Raw genomic sequence first — 23,220 nt, 5'->3', positions numbered from 1 at the left:
TGGAAGAAACTCAGATATTTAATCCCACAACAGAAAAATGGCTCACAAAACAGAGCAATACTAGTTCAGCTTAGGAACATGAGATAATGGTAACGGTCTGCTATGCTCTCATGTCTTCTCTAATCACTGGTTAGAAATGTAATCAATTTACCACAAATCATGAGGAGACTGGCTGCCAAACAGTTTTCAAAGTTAAGGACAGAAAAAAAGTGTTGTCCTTTTATGAATAAAAAGTGTTAGGAGATTTACTTTATTCATTCATTTATTAAAACTGACTCATTTTTTGCCATGATGAGTTTCACTAAAAAGAAAATGTCTGTGTGCTTCTCTTGACTTTTAATATAATAAAGTTGTTACACAGGTAAAAGTATTTTCTTCCAGTTATAATAATGACAACAAAGGGTTGAAATCAACAAAAGGGTAAAAAAAAATGAAAGAAAGTGAAAATGATTTATCTCATTACATGAATAAAAAAGGGAAAGGGAGAGGAAATGATAACTGAAACAGTTTTACATTCAAAAGGAAATTACAACTGATGTGGATGAAAATCATGGACTGAAGATGAAGATTATATTGATGTATATATTATGATTTTAGATTCATTTGATTACATGAAAAAGGAAAAGATGATAACAACTGCATCAGGCTCTGAACATCAACTGGATTCATTTTTCAATGGCATCCTCTGCAGAGGAATTGGTCTTCATTTTCTTATTTTGTTTTCAAACAAATTACAATTAGCAAAAACACTTAGATCCTAGTTAATTTATCCTAAGAACTTTTTAATTAATCATTAAAGAGAAATTTTCTTTCTTTTAGAGAAACTTTGCCATTGTTAATAATATTTATTTGTTTAGGATGCCAGATATTTTGGTCTGAAACTTACACAGACCATCTTCAGTGGCAGTGACAGTTAATTACAAGGTAGAAATATAAACAGTTGATTGTTTGAAACAGAAAGAGCTGCATGATGTTATACTTACAACAGTGTAATGTTATAACTGCAGAAACATGGGCTAATCATAACTAAAAATTTAATGATATGTTATTCTAATAAGACTTTCCCATATTTTAGATAAAGATAGGCAAAAATTAAATGGCTTCTCAGAAAGATCTACTCAACATCTGTTTCACACTTACAAACCTAACCTAAATAACAAGGAAACGGTACATCGTTCACAACCAAGAACTGATTTCCAGAATTCTGAAGAAATACAATTCAGTGGCTACTTTTATACTTATCAATAAACTATCAACTTGTTTCCTCTCTTCAAAAGATGAATGCTCATCGATAGCTTTCCTGGCACATACAAAGTTCCTTGTGACTGCCACCTATCCAACTTTGGACAAACTGGATGCTCAATAGAAAAGAGAATACAAGAACATCAATCGTATATTTATCACAGAAAATCTGATAAATCTGGCTTGGCTCAACACAGACCACAATATTCTTTGGTCAGAAATGTGCCTACTACATCATTGTTGATACAAATTTGAGTGTTTGTTTAAAGAGAGCATGCTGAGGCCTTGCTTCACTGCCCAAGCTTGAATCAGAAAGACTGCCTATCTTTATCTAAAAATATGGAAAAGTCTTTAAATTAATTAAATTAAATTTAAAAGATACCAAGAAATTATATACTTGGTTTAATCCTTTATCCAAGTGTAAGCAAACAAGTCTGCACCTGAACTATTTTCGGGACTGGGGTAACAAGTAATGTAAAGCTTATAACTTCACATAATGTAAAGCATGCACATATATACGAGTTGCCTCAATCATGAAAACAGTTCAGCCGCAAACTTGTTTTTGGATAAAGGATTAAACCAAGTATATAATTTCTTGATATCTTTAATTCATAGATAACCAAGTGGAAAAACTTCTAACAACTATGGGAAAGTCTTATTAGAATAACACATTATTTTTTTTTTTTTTTACAGTTATAACATTATGCTATTTTAAGTATAACATCACATGACTCTTTCTGTTTCAAACAATCCATTGTCTATGCTCTACCTTGTAATCAACTCTCACTGCCACCAAAGAAGGTCTGTAAGTTTCAGACCAAAATATCTGCCCTTCTAAACAAATAAATAGTATTACCTATGCCTTGTGTTTTCGTGTAAATGAGAAATTTTCTGTCATCAAAGAACACCACTGCTACTCTAGATAAATGTCTCTTTTATTCCTGCCTAGAGCCAGTTCTTTTAATCGATCATGGATACTACTAGCTAGCAACACGGCATCTAAAGCTTATTCAATGTGAAGTTATAAGTTTAAAGATGTATAGATTTTTCTCCAATATTTTAAAGAGAAATAAAATAAGAAAATATTGCATACATTATTGCAAGAATAAAATGAAATACTATATACATACCTGCTTACCAAAATAGTCTATTGCTGCATAATTTAAATGTAACTGAATATTTCTCTTTAAAACATTGCTGGATGTATTGTAATGCTTAAACGACCAGCTTTACTGGTCGTTTAAGTAACATGCTGCATAGAATAAAATTCTATACAGCTATTCAATTTCAATTCTACTTTGTGAATACTAACAACACTATGAAAGACAACAGACCACTAAGTTTTTTTCTTGCCAAAGGTGACGTCTTGTCAAAACTTTATTGTGTGTATGTGCTGGTGTAAAGTTCCAGTGGTGAGTTTTAAAAAAAAAAATGTATAACAAATAAAATAAAAAAATCTTCTATTCATTTATACAAAGGCACTATTGAAGATGCTGCAGAGATGTTTCCTGCAATACCTTATTTAATAGCAATATGCAAAAAAAATTCTGGATATTTAAATAAGTCAATATAAATGAAATGTATAGTACTGCCCCTGAGATTTTTTTTTAAAGAATAGCATTTCCTCACACTAAAATTACCTGGTAATACAAATTTACTGGTAATACAAATATCTAGAAACCTTAGATCAACTTGCCTAGGAACCATAATTAGTCTGTTCATTAAACATCTTATTCATATTTACTGTCAGCAGTAATTTCCTGTTCTTAAAATTGACTAAAGGAATATCATAACTTTTCTTTCACTATTTCAAGGATTAATCATTAATCAAAATTAATGTTTTTGTAACAAATAAATAATGGCTAAAAAAAGTCACCACGAAAGAATGAGCAAAAATGGCATCCAGATATGATGAAGGACAATCAGTCATTTGATTTTCAAAGACTATAAAACAGTGTTATAACTAGACAAGACAAATCGGATTCTGATGTATTTTGCAGATTAATTTTAACAGGTCTGGCTTGATAACTCCTTCTATGGACAATGAACAAGTCATCAGAATGGCTTGTGAAAGAGTTCAGATTTAATGGTATACTAAGCATTTGTGATACCTGGCCAAAAACACAGTGAAACTTTAGTTTTTCATTAAAATATTTTAATTGTAAAAGCAAATGTCAATAAATTTAAATTCAATTAAATGTTTTGAGAACTGTAGTCTTGGAGCACCAAGAATGTAAAAATCAAAAGCAACTTATTAGACACCTTTTTGCATATACTGTATAATAAATATACATACGTGAGAGTATTTTTTCTCATACCATACTAATGAAAAAAATGACTGAAAATCTTTGGTAATAATTATAGTCAATACAGGAGACATATCACAGAAGTTTTTAGGAAATGACATGCTAAAAAAGTGTTTTCAAGTAAAAATTTTGTGATTAGAAAAATATATTGCAGTTCAAGAAATATTACTACATTTTATTCTTGTAACTGGCTTTTGAAAATCAGAACTGATAAAAATTTACAAAATTTTAAGTATTGTGTGTTCAGAAACATTAAAAAAAATTTAAATATATAAACATTTAATATCTTTCCCACTGCTGTGCGTTAATTCCTGATGAGTCCTTTGAGTTGTGAATATCCTGTTGAGCATCATGACTAGAAGAATTTGGTACTTGGTCAACATGGACATTATCAAGATTTTGAGTGATACTATTTACTGACCAACCAGCATTATCTTTTTTCTCCTCTTCTTCCTTTAAACAACAAAATCATGCAATTCATGTAGACCATAAAAAATATAAATATAAAAAACAGATAGCATACTTGTTTCAATTTTTAGCTTTTAATATACATAAGCAGTTAATATTGATAATGCCCTTCAGCTGGAAAAAACTGCATTTGAATCTTGTCTCAGATGTGAAAAACCTTTATGAGGGCTTTGAACTGGTAGTTTTTTTTCTCCCAGAAACTTGTGTTTTTCATCCTGCAAAACAGACTAGAGACCGCAGATATGAGAGTCCTGAGAAAGATTAGAGGTATGAACAGGTTGGCATCAATGGCAATATCATATTAAAAACTAGGATATTAGGAAAGAACTTGACATTGTCAGCATCCAGGAATGTGTTAGCAGAGCTAATCTCAGGTGGTATGGTCACTTAAACAGAATGGGCGAGGAAAGATTAGCAAAACATGTGTTCTCTGCCAGGTTGGCAGGAAAATGACCAAGGGGAAGACAAGATATAGGTCAATTGATACAGTACAAAGTGCCTTAGACGATAGAAATATAAGATCTGATAATGTTGGAGTCTTGACAAGTAACAGACTGATTATAGGAAAATTGTACATAGGAAGTTAGTAATGATGTAATTTTTCATGTGATACTATCATATCCTGTACACCCTTCGAGGGTACATGGCAGAATTTGATGATGTTTTTTTACCACTGTGCTATCACTGCTTGTTTCATTTAGCAATTTTTCAGAGTAATAACATCAAGGATATCTTTTTCTCTAGTTTTCATGTCACCTTTATCATCTCTAATTCCTTTTACAGCACTCTTTCCACCATTTCTGAGTTTTTTCAACGGCCTCAAAGAATATTTTGCCACCTTCCTGATATTTATTTTCTATGTTTTTACCGAAGTCTTCCCATTACTTATGTTTAGCTAGTTTTACACAGCATTTAGCTTTCTTACATCTGTCTCTCTATTATCTAACAGCACAAGCTGACTTATTTGCAAGGAACTTTTTGATATACTTTCTTCTTTTCCTTTACTGCCTCTTTAACTTCCTGTGTCCACCATGGAGTTCTGATTTTTCTATCCTTGCAGACAACCTCACCACATGCCTCTCTGGCTGAATCAATGTTATCTTCAGGGCTTGCCACTGAATCTCCAAGGTTTGGTTCCTGTTCTCAAACACTTTCATTTTTTCTTGAATAATATTTATGTATTTTAGTCTACAGTTCACATCTGAGAGCAGATCAACTTTTATTTGCTATAAAACTTTCTTAGATGTTCTTCTTTTCAATATGAAATTCGATTTTATCCTGCTCAAGATTTTACCCTATTCAAGTGAAAACCTCACTATCAACAATGACATAGTCAATAAGACTTTTCTTATTCTTTGCCTCTTCTCTCCATGTGAATTTGTGTACATTTTTACGTTGGAACCTTGTGTTAGTAATAACTGGTCCATATCCTGAGCAGAAATCCAACAGGTATTTGTCATTATTATTAGCTTTGCTCTTTTCTCCAAATTTTCCCAAAATATTTCTATATGTCTGACAATCATTTCCTACTCTGCTATTAATTGGAAGTTTTTTCCACTTGGTTAGACTAGAATAAATTTAGTTTACCGTATATTCCGGCGTATAAGTCGACTTTTCAGCATTGAAAAAAAAGTACTAAATTTTTTAGGTCGACTTATACGCCGGGTCAAAAACTGATTGCTTTCCAAGAAAAAACTAGTACGTATCATACTCTGTTAAATTTATTAGCAATATACAAAAAAGGGTAAATAAGTAAAAATATTTCAACTTATATCAAATTTATTTACAGAAAAAAATATTTACATGTTATATAATTATTTATTTACAAAAGAAAATAGGTAGGTAACTACATAATTAAAATTTAATTTTCACTGTCTGAATGTATGAAAAATTCATTGTACTCTGGTTCTGTAATTTCTTCCAGTATATCGTCATATATGTATTCGTTTCTCCATCAGATTTAGCATCAATTTCATCATCACTGTACAAAATCATCTTCCAAGCCATCTAATTTGTTAGATATAGCATATTTTTTAAAAGATTTTTTACTGTATCTGGTTTTATTTCATCCCATGCTTTCGCTACCCATTCATGCATAGTTACCAAAAACGCATGTCGCATTTGTCCTCCTTGTGTGTAACTTTTCTCTCCTTCTTGCATCCATGCATTCCACTGTTTTCGTAAACTGTCTTTAAATGGCTTGTTTATACAAACATCCAACGGTTGCACTAGTGAAGTTAACTCACTTGGAATCACTGCCATATTGGTATTATTCTCTCTTAATAAAGATTTTGTGCTCTCCGTTAAATGGGATTTGAGCATGTCGCACACTAAAAGACTGTTTTGGATTTTTTATTTGCTTTGCCCCACTTCAAAGCAAATAAACGAATATTATTTCTTGTTATAATGAGTCCGTTTTGGCGATTTTCTCGAACCCAATCCGCAACATTATTTTCCAGAATAGGAAAATAATGTTCCAAATTCCTTTCCGTAATGCGCACTTATTTTTTGGCATTTTCATTATTAAAGTTTAACTTTTTCTCCAATCACGAACTAGTTTTTCGTTTACTCCGAACTGACGTGCAGCAACACAGTATTTTCTTTTGCAAATTTAATCACTTTGCACTTAAAACTCGCGTCATGTTTCAATCTTTTAAAAGGAGCCTTTGCACTTTAGTTCACTATTGGTCAACTGGTCAATATGAAATAAAATTTCTTTTTTGTCAACTAGGTATTTTATATCTTTTGCTAAAACAAAGAATGGAAGGACTAAAAAGGTGGTTATGAATGATCCTAGTGGTTGGCGGCGGTATAAAAATTTTACTTAAAAACTGTCATAATTTTTATTTTTAAAGAAATTTTTCAAGTCGACCTTATACGACGAGTATATTATAAAAACTCAAATAAACTCAAAAAATTCCAATATCGACTTATACGCCAGGTCGACTTGTACGCCGGAATATACAGTAATCTTTTATCCAAGTGTAAGCAAACAAAGTTTGCACCTGAAGTATCTTCAAGACAGAGGCAACTCATGGTAAAGGTGGACCAAGCTCTCATCACTCCTTGTCTTAGTATCTCCCATAATACAAAGGACATCTCCTTGCAGACATGTATAATACTATGCATTAAGGGAAGGTCCACTACCCATACCGGTTTCGACCTTTATTGAGGTCTAGTCAGTGGGATTAAATTAAATTTATTATAGTCTAACCAAGTGGGGAAAAAACTTCCAACATCTTTCTCTGATCCATTGCTTCTGTCTTAGTATCACCACTGACGTCTGGTTCCCACTGACGAGACCTCAATAAAGGTCAAAACCGGTCTGAGTAGTGGCCCATCCCTTAATGCATAGCATTATACATGTCCACAAGGAGATGTGCTTTGAATTATAGGAGATACTAAGACAAGGAGTGATGAGAGCTTGGTCCACCTTTACCACGAGTTGCCTGAGTCCTGAAGATACTTCAGGCACAAACTTTGTTTGCTTACACTTGGATAAAGGATTAAACTAAATTTATTATAGTCTAACCAAGTGAAAAAAAAAACTTCCAACATCTTTCTCTAAATTCAGAGTAATTTAATAATATGACCCTTCCCTTAATGCATAGCATTATACATGTCTGCAAGGAGATGTGCTTTGCATTATGAGAGATACTAAGACAAGGAATAATGAGAGCTTGGTCCACCTTTACCATGAGTTGCCTGAGTCCTGAAGATACTTCAGATGCAAACTTTGTTTGCTTACACTTGGATAAAAGATTAAACTAAATTTATTATACTCTGCTATTTAGAATCTCCAACAAGGACCAACTTTTCATTTTTCATTATGTCAGCTGCTTTCTCTAAAGCCTCAAAAATTCTTCCACTTCTAGCTTAGTAGAGCCTTTTTTGAACAATAGGCACAAATAAGTCTCACTGTCCAGTTCTCCATTCTGATATTTGCCCACATCACTCTACTTGATATTGCTTGCCATTCAAGAAGATTAGCCTATTTAGTGTTGAATACTATAGCTAATCCTTAATTTTCCTGATTGTTATTGCCTGAATATGACATTTATCATACAGAGGTAGCAGGATTTTTTCTGCCAGAAATTTGGGTTTTTCACCCCACATACAGATAAATCGGCCTTAAGAACACACACAATTTACAGACAAAAAATAATAGTAGTGGTGGTGGGAAGTAGATGGCACTGGTATAAGTGATGGTGGTAGTAGCAGTTTGCTGTTGTTAGTGGATTAAGTAAGTGGTAGGTAGTGACGGAGAGTTGTGGAGTTGGTGCCCTCCCTTGATGAGTCTTTGGACTCCTTGAAGATATCATATAATAATAATTTTTTTGCATTACAGCATGGCTAGAAGAACAAAACACGTAACAAGTTTACAAGCTTTAAACTGCAAATTGAACAAGAGATGACTTTTGTCCAGAGCTTAAAATGGATTCCTACACAAACTACTTCTCTTGTGAATATTTGTTAGTTGTGGGTATTTTTTTTTTTATGTGAAATCTCACCCCAAGGAAGCTTATAAACTAATAGTACATTAGTACCCATGGGTTAGCTAAAAGGTAGATAATCTGGAACTCTGCTCTACAGACCAAACATGGAACTTTTTCAAATCACTTCAAGCCTGCTCATACTGGATAACAAAGGCCATCTAAAGACATTCACAAACATCAATGGATTCAAATTTCCAGCCTGTGGGTTGAAGAACACAGACAATCAATAGACCTGATGAGGTCTACCAATCCAAAATGTTTTATTCAATAATAAATTTCTGAAATTTCTTTAGTGGTATAAGAAATTTTCCTAGCATGCTTGGATCTACTCTTATATCAAGGAGTGCATGAAACAATGTTGCTTTCCAATTTACTTTATCATGGAATGCAGATTATTACTCTGCATTCTATGATAAGTTACCCAAAAGGGCCATCCTAATGTTCTATCTCAGCGCATATAGTGATTGTCTGGCAAAATAACTCTACCAACAGTTTCTACATCAATCAAGCCAGCAAGAACTGATGCTTGCTTTCTGATGAAAAAAATAGTACATAATTTCCAATAAATAGCACCAGACACTTGGTGATTTCATGAAATAAATCCATGTGATTCTGTCCAAAGATAATGGATGGAAATATCTTATTTATGATATATTTTATTTTTTATTCAGTATCTATACAAATTTAAAAATTATTAGCATATAATTTTAAGTTATATATTCTGAACATTATATCTTAATAATTTTAATATTTTCAAGTGTCTAACTAAATCTGGTCACTGGCCTGGTTGGCCAAGCGGTTAGTATATCTACTCTCCAACCAACAGGCTGCTGGTTCAAATCTTGCCTAGGGTATAGATGTTTATCTCTAGATAAGAGATGAATTTCATAGTTCAGCATGAGACCATCACCCTGCTTATTGGAGGGCAGAAATAGCTTAAAAAATTTTCATGTTTGATTTCTAGAGTAGGATTTCTGGATTATGTAAAAAAATAACAAAAAAAAAAAAAAACATAAAAATTAATAAAAATAGAAAAAAGATCCTTAGCCCACCAACAGTAGAAATGTACTGCAAGTTTACAACCTTTCATGGTGGAAGATCTTTATCATTAGAACCTTTATCATTAGAAAAATGTTGAGTTTTTTAATATTGTTTTATTTTTAATATATTATTTAAAGTTATATCTAATATTCTAAATACAGATTTCAGATTATTTTATAATGTTAAATATACTTAAAAAAAAATAAATAAAATGGTAACTATTTACCTCTTTTTTAATTTTTTCATACTCTTCTATTTCATACTGATATTTAGGAGTTGTTATACCCAGAAAATGTGCTAGGCCCTCGCCTATATAATCACATGCTAAAAACAGAATAAATCAGAATTTACATAAAATACATTATTATTATTAAACAGAAACATTACTTCAGCAACAGGATATTTAAAGTAGGTTATAAAACACATACTAAAAATACCCATCGCTATGATTCATGTTGGAACATTTCAAAGAAACTATTGACTAAACTGGAAACTAACTAGAAGTGAACCTATAACAGGTCTTTCTTTGAGTAACCAAGCACTATGGATGCGCATGCACGCACGCACACACCCAAATATTAGAAGTTTACTTTTTCTTCTTATTATTATTTGGGAAATGATTGTATCCCTGATGATGTCTGTGATAGATGTTGATAGTTATGGGAAGTGATAAAGGAGTGTTGGAGGGAGTAATGGCAGACTGAATACCTAGAGTCAGGAGAGTAAATCAAGTGGGAGTTAAATGGATGAATATCATCAAGCTGGAGCTGCAAAAAAATAAACAGTTTTGGTGGAAATTTAAGGAGAAAGGTGACCAGCAGGTACATGAACAGTACAAGTCACAGGCCAGAATGGTAACTAGTGTGGTAAGAAAGGCAAAAACAGAGTACGAAAGTAAGTTAGCAATACAGGCTAAAGATCATCTCAAACAGTTCTTTCAATATGCTGCAAGTAAAAGAAAGAATGCATATAGCAGAATGATTTTAATGAATGCTGATGGTAGGGATGTAACTGAATCAGTCGAAATTGTAGAATTACTAAGTGAACACTTTTCAAGAGTATATCATCCAGGGTGGTGATATTGCAGGAATGTGAAAGCCAAAGGCTTATGTGGGAACTGAGGTAGAAATGGAGGTGCATAGCATATTACAGAACTGTAATGTGAATTCAGCTGTGGGATTAGATGGTATACCAGCTTGAGTTTGATGTGAAGTGGTGAGGGAATTGTCAGTGCCTTGACCATATTGTTTAATCTAAGTCTCAGCTCTGGGTTAGTCCAGAGAGAGTAGAAAGAGGGGAAAATAGTTCCACTGCATAAAGGAGGCTCCATGACTGATGTAGCAAATTACCAACCGATCAGCCTATCAGGAGTCATTGTCAAAGTACTGGAGAAGTTGGTCAAGAGAAAATACAGGAATAGATCGATGGAAATGGGATACTGTATTGGGGGGGGGGGAACAGCACAGTTTTGTGAATGGTAGTTAACTTGCTCACATTTTATAATACAGTGACAGCTGGGTTGGATAAAGGTAATGGATTTACAGTGATACTGCTGGACTTTGCAAAGGCCTTTGACAGCATACTACATGGAATTCTAATCAGTAAATTGCAGCACACGGGGATGTATATAAGGTTGGTGAGATGGATAGGAGGGTGGTTGATGGAGAGATATCAGAGAGTAGTTTATTCAGGAGTAGAGTCCAAAAGAAAGCCTGAAAGACTAGTAGCATGCCAGAGGGTTCTGTTTTACTACTACTATTTAATTTGTACATTAACGACATAGGAAAGGATCTAGAAGAACTGTTCAGTTATTTGCCATTGATGCAAAGCTGGGTAGAGCAATAGTTAATATGTCTGCACGGTTAGCCGAGTAGTTATGCGCTCCACCAACCATATGCCTGGGAAAGGAGTGGCTGCGTTTGATTCTCGTCACTGACGTGAGGTGCTAAGGATCTTTCTCAGATATAGCCAAGTTATCTGGTCTTGGGTGTGGACTGCAGGGTTTTTCTTCCCAGTTTATCTGGGATTTTTCCTCCTGCAAAGCAGGCAAACCGGTCTTAAGAACACGATGCTTCATAGACAATTACACATGGTTGAGCATGGAGGTAATGATCCCACCTTGTAGTGAGTTATGAAACCCAAAAATGGGAGGCCAAGGTCCTACATAGGGCTGTAGTGAAGAAGAAGAATAGTTAATATGGATGATGTCAAAATTTTGCAGGATAATTTGAATAGATTGGCAGACTGGGCAATGGATGTCAGTTTAATGTAGCAAAGTGTAAGGTTATGCATTCTGGGGCGAGAAGATTACCAGCTGTATACCCCCATTGGCAGAACTGTACTCCATGAAACTGACGAAGCCAGAGAGTTGGGAGTGTTAGCAGATAAGGAGTTAAAGTCTAGGAAGCACATAGCAAAAGTGGCTAAAGCAGCTCATCAGATTACTTGGTTACTGAAGAATATTTTGATGAGAAGATACAAGCAAGTTATTGTTCCTCTTTATAAAGGAACCTTGTAACCAAGATGGTAGCAGGTCTATGGAATGAACCTTACAGGAAAAGGTTGAAGATTTGCGAGTTACATAAACTGGCTGATAGGTGGAAAAGGGTTGATATGGTATTGAGATACAAATTGTTGAGGGATTTTTACAAGACTAATTCAGAGGAAATTTTTCAAAACAGGTGTGGTGGTGGGAGAACTAGAGGCCATCCATGGAAACTGAGTAAGAGTGTAGTTAGAAAGGGTGTTAGAACTAGGTGTTTTGCTTGGAGAGTGGTGAATGAATGAGTGGAATAGGTTGCCAGAATCTGTTGTGAGTATCATGACTGTGAATGATGAGTTCAAAGCAAGGTACGATAGATACTATGCAAATGTTGGATAGTTTTTGACATGATGTTTAGGGCCTCACTTGACAAGTAAAGACTCCTTGGAGTAGCTCGTAATTTGAATAATAATAATAATGTCGGTCTGTATATTTTTGTATAAAACCCATAAGTAGTTGATGGCATAAAAGAGGTCTTGTGTGTTGCACAAATACAAACAAAAAATTTCCAGATGTCACAAAGTAGAAGGCTCTGGTTTCTGTTGAAGGTGGCATGTGAATGAACCACTTCAAAGAACACCTTAAACAATCTAGCAAAAAAAGAAAAAAGGTTGTCTTCAAAATATAGCATGGAAGTAGACACCCAATTGATATGATGTTCAGAAAAGACATGTTACGAGATCACATTTCTCTTTTAATTTCCATGTGTTTTGTGTGCTCTTTTTTTAAGGATTTTGAAATTTCTCCTCATCTGACTGATGTAAAGTTTGCCACAAGAATATGGGACCTATATACCCTAGGATACTCTATAAATTGAATGTTGTCTTTAAGCAAAGAGGAAGTTTTGTAAGATGTGGACTGGTTTAAGTTTAGACGTCAACTGTCTGAAAAATTTTGTGGTTTAGTGAGACTTGTTCAATTTTCTCCTGTCATACTTCCTCTCTACAAAACAAATATTCATAACTCATTTTAACAATATTACAATACCAAAAAAAATAATAAAGTACAAAAAAAAAAAGATATTAACTAGTTTATATTTTGCTGATTTTCAAACTAGAATCTTCAGACCCCAAATACTTGTTTCAGTCTACAAGTGAGAATGAGTAAATGAAAATTCGAACTGTAATGGATAAGAGATCTAAAATCTTAATTTGACACACTCTAAATTTATATTTTAGAAGTCATTATAATTGTGTTGAAGATGATCTTCAGATAACTGTCTGACAAAATTCTGGCAGATAAATGCAGCCATACTTGCTAAGGTTAGGAGAATGCTTTATAGCCATTGATGACTCTAAAAACAGTCTCACAAATCTATAACAACTTCTATATAACACAAAGAGGCTTCTTCAATCTACTTCTGTCTGAAAGGGGATCAAAAGCATAGCCTACCAGTCAGTGGTGTAGCTAGAACTTTTGCTGACTGGGGCAGTCCCTGAGTTTGCCGCCCCTCTCAATACACACCAAAAATACTACAAAAAGTCAAAACGATGTATAGGAAAATAAATTAAAACACTATGTTTATTTTTGAAGTAAAACTTTAATTTCAACATTCTAAAATGTTATTTTTCTTGCTTTTCTGTTAGCAAAATCGTCTATGACATTGGCGAAGTCTATTTCATAGTAATGTAGGTAATTCTTAATCAATTTTTTAAGATAAACTCCTCTCACACCTAACAACACTTACAACAATTGTGAGGAATATTTGCAGTAGTATTACAATCTTTGGAAATGAGTTCTCAAGACTGTATTTCAGAATTAACAGCAAAAGTTCAAAAAGGTTCAAAGTGAAGCTGAGGCGGACCGCCTCCTCCTTAGCTATGCCTCTGCTGCCGTCCTGACATGCCATAACAATAGTAGCAAATATATTTTCCTATATTCTCTGAAGTGGATGTTAACAGGTCTTTCTGTCTGCCTATGCTAGGCCAAGTCACAATCACAGGGCACTTCATTTTTTTGTCCTTGGGAGAGCAGATCAGATTTGCTAATATGACATGTGATTTAAATGTGGTGTGGAAATTATATTTTATTGTACTTTGGTTCTTTTTCAGATGTACTCCAGATACATGAAATAGGAATCACAGTGATTTGAGTGGAGGGACATGTGGTATTTTATCTATTTTGTAGGAGTTGTATTTTGTAGGAGAAGACAGTTGAGTTCCATGAAAAGAGCTACATCACTAGAACAAACAGCCCTGGCTCTAAGAGTTAGTGTTTGGAGGATTCCATAAGGCTGGATAATGTCAATGTTTATATAAATATCTTCTAGCATGTGTAGGCTATTTATAAACTGAAAAAAAGATAGTTAACCAAGGATTTCAAATCAGCATCTCTGAGGATGCTCGTTTGTAATCCAGAAAAATACAGGCTAGTCAATAAATATCTTTTTATCATCATCAAATTCCTGATATATATATCCTCAAGGGGTGTACAGGATATGATAGTAGTACATGAAAACTTTACATCATTACTAACTTCCTATATACAATTTTCCTCAAAATCAGTCTGTTATTACCTGTCAAGTTAATAACAGAATATTATCGGATCTTATATTTCTGTCTTCTAAGGCACTTTTTATTATATCAATCCACCTATATCTTGGTCGTCTTCCTCTAGGTCTTTTCCTGACAACCTGGCAGAGAACACTTTTTTGCTAATCTTTCCTCTCCCATTCTGTTTAAGTGACCATACCACCTGAGTTTAGCTCTGGTAATATATTCCTAAATGCTGACAATGTCAAGTTCTTTCCTAATATCCTCGCTTTTAATATGATATTGCCATTGATGCCATCTGTTCATGCCTCTAATCGTTATAAGGACTCTCATATCTATGGTCGCTAGTCTTTTGGTCAAGTGTTTTACTTCTAACCCAGCTCTCAGATCCATAAAATCCATGCTGACTTAATTGGCTTGAATACTGTCTTGTATACAGCTAATTTAGTGTTTTGGCTAATTTCTCTTATTCCATCTAAATTTATTCAGTTAATTTCCTACCATACCAGCTTTGTTGATTCTGTTGTCTATTTCTATTTAATTTACCATCTTCAATAAAAATCGTGCCTGAGTAGCTGAAATGTTTTACTTGTTCTATAGGTTCTTCATTCATAATGCAGTTGATATTTTCAGTGTTTCTGCCTACTTTCATTGTTTTTGTCTTTTTAATGCTGACCTTCATACCATATCTATTACAACAGTTATTCAATTTAGTCAGGAAATCTTGTAGACTTGTAGCAGATTTATTTAGAAGTATAATATCATCTGCATAAAAGCAAAGAGCTGACATTAACATCTCCAATTTTGATATCAGGTTTAATACCACTTTCCTTCATAATGTGATCCATATAGATAATGAATAACAGAGGGTATAATGTACACCCTTGTTTGACACCAGATTTAACATTAAACCACCTTCCTGTACTTCCTTCAATTCTAATTGTTGACTTACAACTCAAATAAAGAATAAGTATTACTTGATATACTGCCCCATTAACACCATATAACTATAGCGTTTTGAATAGCCTCTCTCTTGGCACCTTGTCATATGCCTTTTCCAGATCTATAAAACTTAAATACAAATCTTTGTTATATTCCCATGTTCTTCACCAAGCTTCTCTTCCACAATCCTTCTCAAGTATACTTGCATATATCTTACCAGGAACACTCAGTAATGAAATACCTCTGTAATTCCATTCAGTTTTATTTCCCTTTTTATATATGGGTACTGTGAGAGCTCTACTCCAATCATCTGGAATGCATCCCTCTGTCCAGGCCTTCTGAATTATGCAATGCAGCCACTGTAAGACTTTTATACCTCCATAATTAAGCATTTCTGGTTGAATATCATCTACTCCTGCTGCCTTTCTGCATTTCAGGGTTTCGATGGCTTTTCTACTTCAATTATGGATATGTATTTCTGACTGCATGCCTGGTCAGTATTTTTTACTACTGTGCTGTCATTACTGCTTGTTTCATTTAGCAATTTTTTTGAAGTAATTACTCTATACTTCTAGTATATCTTTTTCTCCTGTTTTCATGTCACCTTTATCATTTCTAATTCTTTTTACAGCACTCTTTCTTCCATTTCTGAGCTTCTTCAACAATATCCAGAATATCTTGCCACCTTCTTGATATTTATTTTCTATGTTCTTACCAAAGTCAGTCCTCCCATGACTTTGAAAGTTTAGCTAGTTTTACAGAGTTTCTGTGTAAAATCACTGTATTCTCTAAGAGCACATGCTGACTTATTTGCCAGAAACTTTTGATATGCTTTCTTCTTTTCCTTCACTACCTCTTTCAGTGTCCACCATGGAGTTCTGATTTTTCTATCCTTGCAGACAACCTCACCACATGCCTCTCTGGGTGAATCAATCAGTGTTTTCTTCAGGGTTTGCCACTGAATCTCCAAGGTTTAGTTCCTGTTCTCAAACTCTTTCATTTTTTCTTGAATAATATTTGTGGTATTTTAGTCTGCAGTTCACATCTGAGAGCTGCTCAACTTTTATTCGCTTTAAAACTTTCTTACATGTTCTTCTTTTCAATATGAAATTCAATTTCATCCTGCTCAAGATTAAATGGTGATCACTTGCAATGTCAAATCCTCTGTACACTCTGGTATCCTGCACCAGGGAGAAAACTTATTCCTTGCCTCTTCTCTCCATGTGAATTTGTGCACATTTTTATGTTGGAACAGTGTTTGTAATAACTAGTCCATGTCCTGAGCAGAAATCCAAAAGGTACTTGCCATTATTAGTAGTCTTTTCTCCAAATTTTTCCAAAATATTTTTGTATGTCTGACAATCATTTCTAACAAACATCTTTTCATAATTTAGTATTTTTGTGTTTGTCTTTTTCACTGAAATGAGTCATGAATAATGTCTGAGGATCAACTAAGTCTGTCAACAAGATTGAAAAACAAATAGTTCCTTTTCAATGAAGTATGCGAAGAAAAGTATGTTTTGGTATAAATCTTTTATTTGGTCTCTGATACCAAAATATCAAATCTGTCATAATAATCCATGCTGTATATCCATCATGATTATTAACATTTTGAACTATCCTTCTAGCAAATAATATGGTTAAATTAAATGGTTATTTACTCCCATCAAATGATTAATTTCCATTCTTTTACTGAAATAAAAACTTCAAGCTCCTTAACAAAATGCAGTTATCTTAATATGTAGAAATGACTTGAAATGTGGCCAATGCAATATAATGTCTATTGCCTGTAATAAATTCTATTTTTAATTTCGATTATCTTGAAGAAATTCTACTATACTGATCAAGAGTAGCTGACAACGGAATATACATAAAATATGACATATTTATGACATATTTTAATTAAGCTATCATTTATGAAAATGATAGCTGAATTAAAACTACCATGTCATTCTTTCATTTGCAATACTTCATCATTTTTCATTTCATTTAGATCAATCATGTCTTGTTGTTCTAGTCTCAAAAGTTAGCAGTGTCTCTTTAATAGACAACTTGGTTCTTCCCCTCCCCCCCCACAACTAGTTTATTCTGAAGATACTTGTTTGGGAACTCATTTGCATTCTTTTAATATGCACCATCCAGCTGGCTTATATTTCCTTATTTTGTCTATTACTGGTTCTTTTTTAATTATTTCATTATTTCTTCACTTATGATCAAACAGAATATATTTAATTTTTCTCATAAATTTCATTTCAGGCTGCTATTACTCTTTTTTTTTGTTGTTGTTTAGATTTCTTTCAAAAATAGCAGTGCTGGTGCATAGCTAGTGTACTATCACCTTTTAATCTAATCTGTCCTTTTAATGTGTTAGATTTAATTACAAAATTTATTATATACTTTTTTTATGTTTTGTAAAATTCTTACATTTATGTCCTATTTCTCTTTCTCTCAAATTCTTCATATTCATCTTCACGTGAATATTATAAATCATAAATAAGTAATGGAATTAACATGTTCATAAATGTTATTATTACTATTTTACATCTGATTGGGATTTGTCTTTTAAAGACCATTAGTTTCGATTTTTCTGTTGAGACTATCATTCTGAAATCCTTTAAGTGTGGAACAGCTTTCTGAAGAGTTTATCTTCAGAACTAGTACATATTACCTAGCCATCTTCATAAAGAAGTATATTTAAATTCACAAATTATTGATGGTTCTTCCTATTTCATGTTAATATACATGCTAAAATAGTTTTGCAGATATTTGCCTGCCCAAGTGAACCTGCTAGAGGCATGGATGTTTGTTACTGCCTTTAGGAGACAGATAATTTCATTTCTCAGGTCAAGACTACTACTGTTTATTGTAGGTCTGAATGGCTTTTGGTCTCTATTGCAGGGTTTCTGGATTATGTAGAAAATAAATAAAAATGGAAAACCAAACGTGTATGTATACAGGGTCATGAAGGGATTTAAAATGTGAATAATTTTTTTGATTATTAATTTTTTCATTTTATTTTTTTCAGGTATTCAAAGGAACATTCGAGAAATTAATCATGGGAAAGTTTACAGCCCAACAACAAACCAAAATCAGACAATTTTATTTTGAAGAACAGCATTTGATTATTGTTATTATTAATTAGTATTAATAATTAATTTGATATTATTAATTGGCCATCACGTTCTGACAACTCCCGACTTCTTCCTATGGGTGTTAACTGAAGGAAAAGGTGTATGTGAACAAGTCCCCAGAAAATCCAACAGCTGAAAGAGAATATTCATGTGGAAATTAGGTCGCTGCAGCCAGAGCTGTCATGGAATTATTATTATTATTAAAACAAGACCTCATGGAGTCAAAGACTCATCTAGGAGGTCCTTTTATCTTACACACACATCTCATCATACCGTGTCTTAAACACATTCAAACTACTTGCAGACACCACGCTCTCAGGCAGGGCATTCCAATCACTCACAACTCTGCACGAAAAAAACCTGCCTCTCACTCCCTTACTCACACCCTCCTTATACAGTTTCCAGGGATGACCTCTGGTTCTCCCCTGATCTCCCACTATTCTCTGTAGAACTTCTCCACCATTGATCCTATAACAACCCCTTACCAACTTGTAGGTCTCTATCATATCTCCCCTCTTCCTTCTCTCCACGAGACTCTGCAAATTACATCTTTTCAATCTTTCCTCATACTCAACATTCCAGAAGTCAGAAACTACCTTAGTCATTCGCCTTTGGACCCTTTCCAACATCTCTTCATCCTTCTGAAAACCCGGTGACCAAATCTGGGCACAATAGTCCAAGTGTGGCCTAATCAAAGCCTTATACAAAGGAACAAATATCTCCCTACTTCTACATGCCAGTGTCCTCCGCATCATTCCCAGAAGTCTTTGTGTTGTCTTCACAATTTTGGCGATGTGTCCCCTAAATTTTAGATCCTTATCCACTATCACCCCCAGATCTCTTATTTCCTCTACTTCCAACAATATATTCTCACCAAGCATAAATTCTGCATCCCATCTTTGTTTTCCAAATTTTAAAACCTTACATTTTGCAACATTGAACTCACATCCCCATTTGCTTGCCCAATCACTCAATTTATTCAAGTCTTCTTGCAAGGCCACAACATCTTCACTACTCTTTATGGTTCGTCCCAACTTTGCATCATCTGCAAACAACTGAATATCTCCATCCAAATCTTCACCAATATCATTAATATATAAGTTAAATAGTAATGGCCCTAAAACAGACCCCTGAGGCACTCCACTAGTGACTTTCCTTTTCCTGGATATTGCACCCCCATACACAACTTGTTGATACCTATCAGATAGCCAGTCTCCAATCCAATGCACTAATCTAATATCCAACCCTATTTGCTCTAGTTTGACTGTCAACTTATCATGAGGTACTCTATCAAAAGCTTTTGCGAAATCCAAGTATATTACTGTGTATCCTTCTCCTCTGTCCAAGGAAGCAGTCACTTTATTGTAATAAGTAAGTAGATTACTAAAACATGACCTCCCTTTAGCAAATCCATGCTGTCCATCAAAAATTATACCATTGTTGTCAACCCAACTCTGGATCCTAGTTCTCACAAGCTTCTCCAACAACTTAACCACAACACCTGACACACAGATAGGCCTATAGTTTGATGCTTGAGTTCGATCACCTCCTTTATGAAGTGGCACAATCTTGCCCTCCTTCCACTCTTTAGGAACTTGACCAAGTGCAAGACTCGTATTAAAAAAATATCTCAAGGCAGGTGTCAACTCTCTAGCACACTCCTTCAGAATACGTGGTGATATATTATCAAGTCCCACAGCCTTATTTACATCTAGTTTACTCAACTCCCCAAACACCTCTTGCTCACTTACAGTCAGTCTCTCCTCCCCATCATCAACTGCTCTTAATCTCTCCATGAAGTCACATTCACAAGATTGAAAGATCTTTATGAATTGCTCATTAAGTATCTCCACAACACATTCTGCAACAGCTGTCTTTATACCATTTCCTCCAATCAATGTCATCCTTCCATAATCATTCCTTCTTTTGCTGGCTACATATCGAAAGAACTCCCTAGGATTCTTTTTGGCTTCATTAGCTAACTGCTGTTCATACCTCTCTTTAGCTACTCTCACCAACCAAGTCACCCCCCTTGCCTGGTCTTTGTAGACCTCATGAAATTGGTTACTTCCACTTCTCTTATGCTGTCTCCACAATGCCTTTTTTTTCTGTATTGCATGCTTAATCTCTTTATTCATCCATCTCACACCTACCTTATTTAACCTTCTCACCCATGGTATACATTTAGACATTGCATCTACTAAATAGTTTTTGAAAATCCCCCAAGCTGCATTGATCTCTTTTCCAGCTAACTCCTCATTCCATGCTACATCTGCAAGCTGTCTCCTGAGCTCTTCATAATCACCCCCCTTGTAGTTCCACATATACCCTTTTTTCACAGGGGTCCTTGCACTGCTGGCAACCACCCAGGTAATCACCTCATGGTCACTTTCACCAATTGGTGGATGATTTGACACCTCATTTATAATTACATCCTCTGATGAGATGACCAAATCCAAGACCCTTAATCCTCGTGTGCCCTCTGTTACATACTGTCTGAGGTAGTTATCCCTCAAAAACTCAAGAAACTCATTTTCTTTACTTCCAGTCGCTATCTCTTCATTCCAGTCTATATTGCCATAATTAAAATCACCCATAATGATCACCCTTTTCTTATTTGCTTGGCTTATTTGACTATACATTTCACTATCACCACCATCCACATTACCAGGTCTATAACAACATCCCACCAAGTATTTGATTCTATTCACCTCTATCTCACACCATACTGCCTCAAAACCACTGGCCCTATTTCCCTCTTGCATCTCTACCTTGTATGGACATAACTCTTTCTCTATCATCAATAGCACTCCCCCTCCCTTTTTATCCCTTCTATCCTCACGAAACACATCATACCTTTCCATCTCTATTCCTGTCAGGATGTCGTCCTCATCTAACCATGTCTCACTTATTCCGACAATCTCTGGGTGCACAGACGCAATTAGTGCAACCATTTCATCCGCCTTGTTTCTTATGCTTCTAGCATTGGTATACAAACACAACAACTCATTTCTGGATCTACAGCTAGTTCCACTGATACCATTCACTCGATGTGCTCTCTCCATGCTGGACTGGGGCCATTTCTCTTTCTGCTTCTTCATTTTAGAACCCTTTGCAACAACATCTGTTTCCTCTTGATCCCTGGTCATCCCATTACTTTCCTGCCTACACATGCTCTCACCTCCTCTTGGAGCATCCACCTTTCTCACGCTGTGTATCCCTGTCCACCCTGGGCCTCCCCGTTTCCCTGCTCCTCTTGCACACCCATTCTCTCATTTTCTATACTCATACCACTCACCTCTCCATTGATTTCCACTTCTTCAATCTCTCCTGTCTTGCTCTCCTGCTCTTCCACATCACTCCCCTCTCGATCTGATTCATTTTCTCTATTCACTTCTCTACCTTCCAGCAGCAGTCTCTCCAAGCGACTCACACCATAACCACTCAAATGCAGTCCATCACTCCCATACAGCTCACTTCGTCCCTCAAACTCATTCCACACATTAACAAACTGTACTTCCGTCTCCTCACACATTTCAGCCAGAATACCATTCATAATCCTTGCTCTCCGCCTCATTTCACCACAATCATACCTAGGCAACACACTGACCACCCTTCCTGTCACACTATTCTCTTTTATCTTTCCAAGCAGTCTCTTGACATTCATTTTGACATGCTCTTTGTTCTCTCTCAAATCATTTGTACCAATTAATACAATTAACTCTTTTGCTCGCTCCCGCCTCATATCCAATGCCTCAATCACTCTACTTATTTTACCGCCTGGAAAACATACCTTGTGCATTTTATCCTCTAGCACACCTTTAATAATGGAGTCGCCATACAACGCCACTCGCTCATCTTTCGTTAACTCTTTCATGCCATCATGATTTATTGTAATAGTTTTGACCTGAATTCTCTTAATTTCATTCCGCATCCATTTCATTTCTTGCCTCATCCAATCTAATTCACTTTCCGAACCTCGCAACACATTCACTCTATCATTAAATCTTTCTAACTTTCTAACTCTCGACCCCCTCTTCTCACATTCCCTCTCATTCACCCTTCTTTGTTTCCGTACTTTCGGTCCAACATACGTCCAACTTTCACTATCGTTCTTCTCACTTTCACTCTCATTTATCTTTCTTTGTTTCCGTACTTTCGGACTAACATGCATCCAACTTTCGCTATCATTCTTCTCACTTTTACTGTCATTCATCTTTCTTTGTTTCAGTACTTTCGGTCCAACATGCGTCGAACTTTCGCCATCATTTATTCTTTCGTTTTTTTTACTTGCGATTTCTGCATTACGCAAGTTCTACTTTCATTCGTTCTCTCAATTTCGTTTCTTTCCACCTCACTTTCGTCCCTTTTAACATCCGTTACGGTTGTCAAATCGCTCTTTTTCTTTTTTCCTGATTTTTTAACATTTAATGTTAAAAAATCAGGAAAAAATGAAGGTTCAAATCCCACCACTTAGCAATAGACGATTCGATAATAAAACATTAAAGAAATATATCAGTTTGAAATATTTATTGATAAATTATATGCTTTTTATCATCA

General features: G+C 34.8%; 1 protein-coding gene across 1 annotated transcript in view; it reads right to left on the bottom strand.

Moving 5' to 3' along the window:
- Positions 1–3,702: 3,702 nt before the first annotated feature.
- Positions 3,703–23,220, bottom strand: part of LOC150101423 (protein FAM177B-like) — a 57,438-nt gene continuing 37,920 nt past the window's right edge. Inside the window, exons 4-5 of the mRNA XM_090400686.1 lie at positions 9,780–9,877; positions 3,703–4,001 (exon numbers count right to left, since the gene is read on the bottom strand). Coding sequence (XP_090256812.1) covers positions 3,828–4,001; positions 9,780–9,877 — 272 coding nt within the window. The 3' untranslated portion in view covers positions 3,703–3,827. The remainder of the gene's footprint in view (positions 4,002–9,779; positions 9,878–23,220) is intronic.

This window comes from Typopeltis vanoorti, chromosome 11, assembly GCF_054136105.1.
Source record: "Typopeltis vanoorti isolate ZY-2024b chromosome 11, IOZ_Tvanoo_1.0, whole genome shotgun sequence".
In the NCBI taxonomy this organism is placed as follows: Eukaryota; Metazoa; Arthropoda; class Arachnida; order Uropygi; family Thelyphonidae; genus Typopeltis; species Typopeltis vanoorti.
The sequence above is the reverse complement of the archived record's forward strand: the minus strand, read 5'-3'. Positions and strand labels throughout refer to the sequence as shown.